This window comes from Hyperolius riggenbachi, chromosome 9 (genome assembly GCF_040937935.1).
Source record: "Hyperolius riggenbachi isolate aHypRig1 chromosome 9, aHypRig1.pri, whole genome shotgun sequence".
NCBI lineage: Eukaryota > Metazoa > Chordata > Amphibia > Anura > Hyperoliidae > Hyperolius > Hyperolius riggenbachi.
In genome coordinates, this window is record NC_090654.1 from 6559351 (window position 1) to 6571836 (window position 12486).

At 44.4% G+C, this 12486-nt stretch overlaps 1 protein-coding gene across 18 annotated transcripts in view; it reads right to left on the bottom strand.

Moving 5' to 3' along the window:
• Positions 1-272: 272 nt before the first annotated feature.
• IQSEC1 (IQ motif and Sec7 domain ArfGEF 1) overlaps positions 273-12486 on the bottom strand; it is a 1051066-nt gene continuing 1038852 nt past the window's right edge. For 13 of the 18 annotated variants that reach the window (XM_068251851.1, XM_068251848.1, XM_068251847.1 and 10 more), the window contains 3 exons: positions 6695-6733; positions 4240-4289; positions 273-3355 (listed from right to left, as the gene is read on the bottom strand). In XM_068251851.1, the coding sequence (XP_068107952.1) occupies positions 2834-3355; positions 4240-4289; positions 6695-6733 (611 nt within the window). In that variant the 3' untranslated portion in view covers positions 273-2833. The remainder of the gene's footprint in view (positions 3356-4239; positions 4290-6694; positions 6734-12486) is intronic. The other 5 variants (XM_068251849.1, XM_068251850.1, XM_068251864.1 and 2 more) reach the window with 3 other exon arrangements.

A 12486-nucleotide genomic window follows, 5' to 3' on the forward strand; every position in this document is an offset into this window, starting at 1 on the left:
TGATGCGTGTTGTCTTTCCGGTGCTTCCAGGAAGCAGACAGAAAGTATATTGACAATATCCTTGTTCTATGTAGTCGTAAAGTCCAGTTAGGACAAGTACATCATTTCACATGTGTGTTTCAGTTGTGACTAAGATCTTCTGTACAAATTGTGTACAACCTTTATACTCCCTGCTTACAGCCAAACAGAGTCTGCTCTCAACAGTCTTCCCTAGTCTGCAAGGCCCAGTCTCTGCTAATCACAGGAACAGAACGTAGACACAAACTGTTCCATGTGTGTTAACCGTTTATTGATAGAGCAGTAGCATACATATTGGTGGTATGTTGCTAACTCCTCTATAAACGGGAGGGGTGCGGACAGAAACAAAGGATGTACACTTTGATACAAAGAAACAACGAAAAAGAACGAAACAGAACTCAGAAATGATGCATGTACAACACGATACAGTAAATAGACATCTTCAGAAACAAGTCTCGGATTGTGACACGACTTCCCTCTGGGAGGGATTGCTCTGCTGGTTTTAGGTAAAAACAAAGTACAGAATAGACATTTCTCAGATTGGTTATTCACTCTTGTCACCCACTAGGCCAAACCGATATGGCATCATTCTTCTTCAATTTCAATAAATCCGGGGACACAGGATGCCAAATAGAACTGAAATTTTGGAGAGCCTACAGTTATAAAACCAGTGCAGAAGATCTGGAGGTGCAACACATGGCAGCCAAACCGATTCTGGCTCTTGGTAAAATCTGGCCACATAATGTCCCATTTCTGTCTTAAATCTGAGCTGTCCGATGAACATAGTATATAAAGGTCTACCTGCGTCAACATCATTTCTACCCATTGTTTAGGAAAGGTTTTACTTGACAACTTGGCCACTGGAGATGGTCAATGAGACTGTATGCAGCTTGGGCCACTCAGAATAAGTAGGGGGGGCTTCTGACTGGCCCAATGCCAAGCTGCTTAATATTTGTATGAAAGCGGGAGCTATTAGCATCCCATTGACTACTTCTAGTTGCCTCTACGGTTTGTCTGATGAAGGAAATCTGAAACAAAGTCTGGTTGTGTGTGGTCAGTTGCACAATCAATGCAGGCGATATTCAGTAGACCACAGAATAGAGATGGACATTTAGTAATATCAAGATGGGCTATGCTTGATGGGGCAACTAACAAGGACACTGGGAATCAGCTGACATCTTTGAAGGAACTTCACAAACTCATAAGTTGTGTTTCGTTAGAACTGATCTCTGCTGATACAGCACATATAAGCTGGTACCACAAGGCATTGTCTGCTAAGGTGTCCATGGCTTTGAGATAACCCGTTGATGCCCCAGGACAATACCAGCCAACTACTTTAGGGAGAAACCCAAACGTACAAGTCTATGGAAGTTTCTGGAGTCCCATTCAGTCGGCTTTCCTGCACGACTGACCACTCTTTAATGTCTGGGGGTACCTTTGGGCAACATTGCAGAATCGTCAAATATTTTTCAAAATGAACGTTGGTTTACGAAGCAACTGCCTGGGACTCTTGATATTTCTGAAGGACCAGAAGATCCTCCAACTGAAATAAAAACCGGATGCTGTGGGTGACACCTCAGATTTCTAACTGCACCAGCTTTCAACCGACATCGTTACACAACAGACAACTGTAGGTACAATCACTGACGGGTGACGAGGAAGAGCGATCACTTGTGTAGACCGTGCTCTGCAGAGCTCAGGGATGGAATCAACCCGTAACTGTGACCTCTCCATTCAGTAGAACACAACGTAAGAGAACGTGAAAATAAGAATGAATAAACACTGCTAAAAAAGTCTGAAAATACATTCTCTGCTATAAAAAGGTTTCAGTCATCGTTTTTTTTTAAAACAAGGATGAGTGGGTGACCGGACGGTGACGGACAATAGTGAGAGGTTGTGTTATGTCACGGCACAAGGACACACATCTATCTTCATGTGTTTTACAAATCTCAGGTATATATATTTATATATTTATATATGCATTATAAAAAGGTATATCATGAAAATTCACAGTTCTTACAGCCATTAAAGTGTCCGAGAATGTGAGTGTGTCGTCTATGTGGTCAGTTCTGTTAGAAACTGCAGGTTCTCCCTAAGCTGGTCCGCTTGCCTGAAACGCAACAGCATAATACTGATCTGTAATCTCATTGCTTTTAATTTTCTAACCTACGAATAATAATTTATCTTCTGTACAAGCAAAGTAACTAGGTCCAGTAACTAGGAAGAAAAAAACAAACAAACAAGTTATTGGCACATATAACCGTGGATTGCTTGAACTTTAGTTTTTTTTCACTTGTTTTCTTTTCTAGGAAAATACTGTAACTTTATTTTATATATCTGTTTCTCCATACGATCTAAGTCTAGTGAAAATGCTAGTGAGTTGATATTGCTAGGACTGGAGAAGAAAATTAAAAAAAAGAAAAGGTAATTTTATCAGTTCTTCAAGTACAATTATTTCAGGTACTAATGTGTACACGCACGCAGTATATTAATAAGGTACTAGATATCTGTGTACACGCATGAAATATAACTAGGATTATTAGATATATAGGATGAAACACGCTACAGCCGTTTATTGTTTATTTTTTTTAATTCTTTTTTTCTTTTGTTTTTTTAAATCTATTATGCTAGCCTGCTTCTCTGCATACTTGCTATTACTATTTTGCACTTAAATAATAAATAATGGTCAGTTTTACTTAAACCTTCATTGTAGCTCGCGCATCTCCACGTTACTGCGAAAGCTCGTTAGGCTTTCCCAGGTTGAGATTGAAGACTCCCGTAACCCACAGTGGAAGTTCTCTTAAAAGACCAAGGCCTAGACTATTGTGCTAATTCCACTGTGTTTGGGTTTAGTGCTTGTGGAGGCGGAAGGAACCTGCTGACTGTGGTGGTGTTGTACGTGTTGGGAATGTGCGGAGTGGCCGGCGTGGGAGTGGCTGGAGTGGGGGTGTTGGATGTAGGAGGCGTGGGAGGCATGCTGCCCGTGGTATTGGTGAGGTTGCACGTGTTGGGGCGGATGGTAGTGATGGTGGTGGTGGTACGGTGGTGGATTCTGCTGCATGTGGCAGTATTGTGAATGTTGTGCGTGGACTTGTGCCTGTGTTTGTCCCTCGACTTGTCCTGCGTGATGACTCGTTGGATGTTGTTGGTGGGAGATCAATGTGGGATGCTGCGGCTGCGGCGGTCCGGATAGGTGGCCTTGGGAAGATGGCTTCCCCCTCTTACTGCCGAACAAGGAACCTAGGAGGGAGGAAGAGTTAGGTATACTCTGACGTGAGGCACATTCTCGGGTGGAGGTGGCTCGTCTACGCATGTGAGGACTGCTAATGATGGACCCCTGAAAAGGAAGAATAGAAAAACCAATTACAATATAAACAACCAACACACAAAGGATAATGAACTAAAACACCCACTGCTAGTGCCGACTACAGGCCTAAGTCTAAGGCAAACCCACTATGTGTCACACGGTAGCACAACGGGTGCAAGCTCAACCAACCTTTACAATTGTTCTTTAACATTCTGCTCTGCAAGTAAAACATGGCGGCTATCTAGTTGTTTATTAGCCTCGCCTTAAGTGCTAATCCTACAAGCTTTGTCTAATCCTGGGCTTACAGGGACGGTCATTAGGCGGTCATGGGACACGAGTTACCAGAGGCAAACACACAGAGATAGGCGGCTGAACACATGATTAGTGTAAATTAATGGTTTCAAGATGAATGAAATCTCATGAAATCCACATTGAAGTACTTTTTTCTTTTTCTTTTTTAGAGTGAGGATTTTTTCTTCTATCTAGCTAAGTACAATTTTTTGTTTTGTCTCCCCGTCAATACAGGTTGTTTGAGCAACATTACTTATTGGAATTATAATCATCATCATCATTAAACGGACATAAAGGCATGAGACAGTCAAGAGCTTGATTAGACGTATAAGAGAGAGGAGGAGAGAGTGTTGGCAGCCAGCTGAGTGGTGTGGAGCCCCCGTGAGGAGGAAGCGGACAGTCATGTGTGCTGGAGACATGCTGCAAGGACTTGGTGGGCCAGATTATAAGGGGGGGGGACCCCACAAAATCATAAGTGTTGGTTTGGCTTGTTTGGAAGATACAGAGTGGGAATCCCAGGCATGCAATATCTGAGGCAAGCAGAATACAGAGGAACAAAAAAGTGTTCAAGTGAAAGGAAAGGTATTAAATGCATATCACATCCAGCTAGGCATCCTACTTACTTCCATATTGCTGTCTAGCGATCCTGCACTGCTGCGCCGCCCACGCTTGCCTGCCCAGGACATGCAATACCATAGATTAGACATGGACACAACAGCTGGGAAACACAAGCCTTCCCCTATCTGACAGCCTGACTGCTCATTTACTGACTATAGCAAGGAAACTAGACATCACTGCTCTCCTGGCTGCGGAGACTCTCATATTTCACTAGAGGGTCAGTCCTACAAGACCTCGTCTTCCACCAGCATTGTGCCAGGTATGCCGGCTTCTACCACCGGCATTGTACTAGATATGCCGGTTTCTCCACAAGCCTTGTGCCAGATGTGCCGGCTTCTTTCACCAGCATTTTGCTAGATATGCCGGCTTCTTCACAAGCCTTTTGTCAGGTATCCTGGCCTTTTCCACCATTATTGTGCCAAGTATATTGGTTTCTCCACCAGCCTTGAGCTCGGTATGCTGGATTCTCCATCAGTTGGCGATTCTCAGCTCCCAGAATGCTTTGCTCACTACGGAACTCTAAGAAGAACCTTTTACAGAGCATTCTGGGTACTGCGATTGAGCAACCAATGACAGAGGGTTCTGGAAACGTTAGTTTGGCAGCTAGGAGAGCATGGCATATATAACACTACTTAGCAGCAAAGTAGAAGTTAAAGTGAGCTTGTGTACATCTGTATATGGAGTGAGAATTGGGCCTAAGTTGTGAATTGTGTCGTGCCATCCTGTCTCACTAAGCTTTTCTCATTGGCCAACTTTCACCATCTCTGTAGTCATGTGAAATTGGAGAGAGGATTAGATGGCACCATTCTAACAGTAGTTGGCCAACAGAAGAAGCTTGGTGGGGGAGAAAAATGGTGGGAACAATTTATGACTCCAAAAACAGTTGGACACAAGTTCACTTTAACGGTCTTGTAGCACGAACCCATTCAGTAAATACGATTTTCCAGATTAACTTTCTAAAATGAGTAGCTTGGCTTAAAGGGGCACTTTAACGAAAATGTTTTTTCCAGCATAACCCTCTTAGCATGTACCCAAATTAGGAGCATCAAAAACCAAGCAGCTTTTGCTTTTTTAAATGCTTGAAAGGGTTATACAGAGCTCATGCAGAGATCCTGCCCGTCCCCCCTTCCTCTGCTGACTGGTACTGCTCCATAGCACTCTCTCTCTCTGCTGAAGCTGACATGTTGAAGAGGTTAGATAAACAAATAAACAAGGTAAATGACTTTACAGTCCTGTTTACACTCACTTGGCTCCTTCTGTTTGCAGTGCTATGAACTTCCCCAGCACACAGCCTGCATGTCCCGTACACCAGAGAGAGAGAGAGGAGAAATCAGCTGTTAAACTCAGCCTGACTTAGCAGAGGGGGATGACACGTCGTCTAGCTCCAAGATGCGTCCGGAAGGATATCTGCATCTGCTCTGTATAACCTGTCAAGGACACATTTAACCTCCCTGGCGGTATATTAAAAACCGCCAGGGGGCAGCACTGCCGTTTTTTTTTGCTATTTTTTTTTTAAATCATGTAGCGAGCCCAGGGCTCGCTACATGATAGCCGCTGCTCAGCAGCATCGCCCCAGCCCCTCTGATCGCCTCAGGCGATAGGCGATCAGGAAATCCCGTTCAAAGAACGGGATTTCCTGGAGGGCTTCCCCCGTCGCCATGGCGACGGGGCAGGGTGACGTCACCGACGCCATGGACGTCGTGACGTCTAAGGGAGTCCAGATCCACCCCTTAGCGCTGCCTGGCGCTGATAGGCCAGGCAGCGCAGGGGTCTAGGGGGGGGGCTCTACGGCGGCGCGGATAGCGGCGATCGAGCGCGGGGCGGCGGCGATCGGTGTGCTGGCGCAGCTAGCAAAGTGCTAGCTGCGTCCAGCAAAAAAAAAAAAATTACGCAAATCGGGCCAGCAGGGCCTGAGAAAACCTCCTGCGCGGCTTACCCCGAACTACGTTCGGGGTTACCGCCAGGAAGGTTAAAAAAAATAAACTACTTGGCATCTGCAGCTCCTAATGTTAGGTACATGATAACAGGGTTATGGTAGACACCTTATTTTCACCATAGCGCCCCTTTAAGTTGCTACTATCCTAACATCTCCTCAGTCTATATAGACTCTATTTACATTATCTTTTTTAAATGAAACAGAAAGGCCATATCTCTCTAACATGTCATTCATTTATGCTTTATATTTCATTGGTTCTTCATATATGATTCATTAGACATTGAGTGAACTACTAGAGCTAGTGTGAAGTGGGAAGATATCTCTGATTACAGCAGATAAGACTGGGGAGGGGAGGAGGAGATCACACACAGAATTCTAGCATGAGAAATGCAACATTTGCTTGTGGTCTAGGATTTCTACATCAGCAGAACAAAAGTCAAGAGCACGTTTTGGGGGGGGGGGGGGGGGGGGCCTGAGTTACGGGGATGCGGCTAAACTAGCAAGGCCAACACAGAGTAGCTTACTTGCATGGGTTTTGCCATTTCTGAACAAGAAATTAAAGGCTGCAAAACGACACTGCATGATTAGTGATGCAATGAATGGAAATGGAACATTTGTCTTCTAACATAGAGTATGTTTTAGTTATAACTCAACCATTGACCGCTACAGGTTGTGTTCCCCTAATGGACTAGAGACATTTTCACATTTCAGTGCTCCTCCCATTAATTCGCCAATAACTTTATCACTAAATATTACATCGAAATAATCTATATCGTTTTTTTTTTCCGCCACCAATTAGGCTTTCTTTGGGTGGCAATTTTTGCTAAAAACTATTTTATTCTAAATGTATTTTAAGGGGAATAATAAGAAAAAATGTAAAAAAATTCATTATTTCTCGCTTTTCAGCCATTATAGTTTTAAAATAATATGTGCTACCATGGATAAAACCCACACATTTTATTTGCCCATTTGTCCTGGTTATTACAACGTTTAAATTATGTCCCTAGTACAATGTATGGCGACAATATTTTATTTGGAAATTAAGGTCTTTTTGTTCCCCATTTTGCATTTATTTAAGACTATATCACTAATTACAAGCCCCTATACCCTCATGACATGCATATTAAAAAAAGTTGAGCCCCAAGGGAGTTTTTTTTAAATGCAATTTTTTTTTACAAGTGTCCATTTTGGCAATTGCGCCGGGGGGGGGGGGGGGGGGGGGGGGGGGGGGTCGGGGTGTTAATTAATTGAGGATCTATTTTTTATTTAATATAATGTCTTTAATATAATGGTCTTTACTTTTTGACCAATCTTTTCCACGAGAATAATCAGAATATACATTTATATGGTAAATTTACTTACATTTCTATAACGAGAGTTATTTATAATGAGAGTTCAGATAAAGGTTAAGTGTAGTAGAGTACATATGTGAGAAGCCATAAATTGTCCAGTAAAAGTCTCTCAGTTGGAGTATCAGGCAGGTAAGTTATCTGTCGATCACCTTCCGATATACATACAGGTTTCTGCAGAAATTACTTGGCTAGTTGTACAGTGATGGAGTCAGTCCAAAACTGCACATAAGAATCAACCGGCCACCCAACCAACATATCTGCCAGCCCTTCCAAAATTATCAGAAGTCAACAAACTAATCCAAAACGGACTGATAGGTTAGTGATGATTTGCTCTAAGTGACTGAATCCTGGTGTGTATGGGAAGCTTTAGACTTGGATGCAGTCAGGTCATGTGTGGCACACGCCAGGTCAAGCAGACACCCCTTCAGGGCGGAGCTGTAGTTATGGTTCGATGTTTGAACTGGAGTCAGTGGGAGGTATTACTGGTTGACCACAAGGATAGGGAAGTATTCGATAACCATCACAACCAATGACAGCTTATTGTGGAAAGAGCATTTCATTCTAGTGTATTTGTACTATGGTATCTTTATAGAGAACTTATTAACCTCCCTGGCGGTTAATTTTTTTTGCCAAATGGGCAAAAATCCTTTTTTTTTAATTTTTTGTTTTTGTTTCATGTAAAGCTACCATAGTGGTAGCTACATGAAACACCACTAGAGGGCGCATGTGTCCCTCTAGTGCGATCGTCGCCGGCACTAACAGCAAACAGGGGAGCGCGTATATAACGCGTTCCCCTGTTTGGCTTCTCCTGTCGCCATGGCGACGATCGGGATGACCTCATGGACGTCAGCCGACGTCCTGACGTCATGCGCACCCGATCCAGCCCATAGCGCTGCCCGGAACTCATTGGTCCGGGCAGCGCAGGGCTCTGGCGGGGGGCCCTCTTTCGCCGCTGCGTGCGGGCGATCGCCGCGATCAAGCTGTGCGCGCGGCTAGCAAAGTGCTGGCTGCGCGCACAGCACTTTGAATGGGGCGAATCGCCCCAGTAGAGCCGGAGAAATCCTCCTGCGCGGCATAGCCCGAGCTCAGCTCGGGCTTACCGCCAGGGAGGTTAATATTTAAAACAAAAGTTTGCCTTCTTAAAAACAGAAAGTACTATATTTTTTGGACTGTAAGACTCACTTTTTCACCCCCAAAAGTGGGGGAAAAAGTCACTGCATCTTATACTGCGAATGCAGGGAGTTCCTGACTTGTGATCGCCTGCCAATACCAACCTCCAACCCGCCGCAATGTCAGGGACTCCCTGTACTGTGCCCATGCAGAGGAGGGGACAAACGGAGGACACAGGGGGACACAAAGGGGCATAGAGGAGGACACAGGGAGACACAAAGAAGCATAGTGGAGGACAGAGAAGGACACAGCGAAACACAAGAGGTACAAGGGGGGCACAATCCACAAGATGCCCCTTCACCATGGATGCACCAGGTTTAGTATACCTTTCCTTCCCCTGGTCTTTGTCCTCTAAACCAGAGTTCCCCAACCCCGTCCTCAGGGCCCACCAGCAGTACATGTTTTGCAGAAAACCACAAACATGCACAGGTGGCGTAATTAGTGTTGCAGCAGAGCTGATTAACTACCTCTGTGGATTTCCACAAAACATGCACTGTTGGTGGGCCTTGACGACAGGGTTGAGGAACACTGCCTAGTGTGTCTTATGGTCAGGCGCATCTTATAGTCCGAAAAATATGGTATTTGCAATTATTCAGGTTGGAGTGAGTTCTGAGATGTCTCCCAGTGCATCACTGCTGAATTGTTGACAACAATGGGTGATTTGCATATTTCAGCAGTGGTGCATTGTGGGAGACATCTCAAAACTTACTCCAACCTGAATAATTGCAAATACCGTCTATTTTAAGGAGGCAAACTTTGTTTTCCATAACATTTTAGTAAGAGGGCTTTTTGGTCTTCTGTAGCCCCTTACGCACTTCTGGGAGTTCTGGTTCACCACGAGCTCGCTGGGTAGTGTGTAACTCTTATTAATATTTAATAACGCCTTGCTCTAGGAAATAATCCACAGAGAGAATGATGTTCTATTAAAGACAGTTTAAATTTTTTACTAAAACTAGTCAACCAGTTATGTTCTCGGTAATTAATATTTTATGGTACTTCCAATGTGCTCGTATGTAAATTATTATTATTCTTGTTTTTACCATAAATGACGATCTGTGTTTGAATGGGAGAAAGCCACAGAATATTTCTTGTGTATTGTCATCGGGAGAATAAAATAGACACTTAAAGTGAACCCGATGTGAAAATAAACTGATGGGATAAACAATTGTATTTATCCTCCTACTCCTAAAAATGACTTTTTGTTTAGCTATACCACAGTTTTATTTTATATTTAAACATTTACAAAGTAGAATAAATGTTCTGTTGCCTCTGCTCATTGGCAACCTATTAAGTGTCCCAGAGTTAGAAAAAGGTCAATAGTTCATGTATTTTATCCCTCCCTGCCCTTAGAAGTTGTATGTTGTCAGGAAATCTTTTATGGCTGTAGTCTGCTTATCAGTGATGTTTATTCCCTACAAGCTACTGACAAGACAGAAGATTTCACTTGCATCCCTAACCCTGTGCTGTATACTTGAATGTATTGTTCATGTAAGCCTCATAAATGAATGCAAACTATTGGACTTCGATTGATGAATCTCATTAAACTTCAGAAATTGGCCTTGATTCATTAGGCTGCACTGCTAAAGCAGCGCAGCTTACAGTGAGGGAGGGAGCAGCTGCTATGCCTGCCTTACACAGCAGCGCTCGTTGCTATGTAAGGAGCTGCCTTCCTTAGTTACGCGTGTTGCTTACATATCAACACGCATAACTTTAAATGTGGGTGGTCCTGTGAAGTATGGCGACCGGAATGCTTCACCAGCGGCCGCTGCTATGTTAGCTAACAGTTACAGTAACTATCTTAATTAACATAGTAGTGGCCGCTAGTAAAGTATCGCGGTCACTATACGTCACAGGACTGCCTGCATTTAAATATATGTGCGTTGCTATGTAAGCAAAGCATGTAACTAAGGAAGGCACGCTCCTTACATAGTAACGAGCGCCGCTATGTAAGGTGTGCATAAAGAAAGAAATATCCCTTGCCAGGACCATTATCATTATAACTGTAAGCTGGCCATACACTAGGCCGACTCCCCGCCGATCGACAGCAGATTCGATCACTGGGAACGAATCTGCTGTCACATCGTTCACGCTACACGCTAAATTTTGATCTATTTCGTCCCGAAATAGATCAATTCCATTGATCACTCCGTGCGGGAAATTACCGTCCATCGCCCGCGGGTAGGGAGTGCGTCGCTAGTGGCGTTCGAGTGCCCGACGACAGACGCAATACAGCTGCAATACATTACCTGCTCCGCCGGCGTGATTCCCCCGGTCTCCGCTGTCTTCTTCTCCCCTCTGGTCTGGTCTCCGGGTCCAGCATGCTTCACTTCTTCCTGTCCCGGCAGGAAGTTTAAACAGTAGAGGGCGCTCTACTGTTTAAACTTCCCCCAGACAGGAAGAAGTGAAGCATGCCGGACCCGGAGACCAGACCAGAGCGGAGAAGACAGCGGAGACCTGGGGAGTCGCGCCGGCGGAGCAGGTAATGTATGCAGGGGGGGGGGGGGAGCGGTGGCAGCACCACCACAGATCGTGAACGGTTTCAAGCTGAAATCGATTCACAATCTGTTTGCAGTAAAGGCAGCCATACGATCCCTCTCTGATCAGATTCGATCAGAGAGGGACCTATCTGTTGGTCGAATCTGATGGCAAATCGACCAGTGTATGGCTACCTTAACTCAACAAACTGTCATAAACAATGACTGACAATGGATTCAATTTCATCACTATCTGTCTTCTGAGGGATAACGTCCTTTCATGGGTGGAACTACCAATCATGGGGTCTTCTCAATGCTCACCCCTCTTCCCCCACTGGTGACGCCCACAGCCTGGGGAGTTAATCTGCTGAGGTCATCATGATTCTCCCACCCACAACAACTGGCTACAACAGCACCTGCTCTAGGAGATGAACCCTGTGTTGAAGGTCGGAAGGGCATGTAGCTTGGGTACCCCTCAGCTCTGGGCCCCCCTGGGGTTGAAGGCCCGCCCCATAGTTACATTTCTACCTCTTTAAAAGAATCAATGATCTTCTTGTGGAAACAAAGAATCCCAGAGAAGTTCTGGTCACACCAGAGATACCAGAACCAACGAGGGAACCATAAACCCTGGAAAAGTCTGACAACCACAAAGTCCAAATGGAAGCAGATCTGAGAGGTTTGTGGCTCGATCTAGCAGTTACTTCAGAGCCATTAAATTAAGGCGTTAACAAAGCATATTTCAGGTGGAATTCGAGGATTTACCAATATGTTGGCCATCGTTAACGTATGTGACCCTAACATTCTAAATTTGATAGCGCAACAGAGCAAAATATTGCCCACGAAAGATGCTTATTTTTCAGATATTTTTCATACTTTGATTCAAGTGGTATCTAGCTTGAAACTCCACCAGTCTAATGCAGCTTCTGCCAGCATTGATGGTTTCAGTTCCATGCTGCAAATTTCAGCTAAAAAATACTTAGAGACTCTGTAACAAAAATGCCATCCTGTTTTCTACCATCCTACAAGTTCCTAAACCGATTCTAATGTGCTCTGGCTTACTGCAGCACTTTCTACTATCACCATCTCTGTAATAAATCAATGTATCTTTCCCCTGTCGGACTTGTCGCCCTGTGTCTGGAAGGCTGTCAACTCTTCCGTGCTGATCTGTTTGCACGCCCCCCTCCAGGCCCCTCTATGCACACTCCAGTGTGTGTGTTATTTACATAAGCCAGCAGCGTCTCTGCTCTCTGATATCAGTGAGAGAAGAGAGCTGGATAAAAATCCTCCTCTGTTAGGCTGTGAAAGGAGCTGGCTGACACA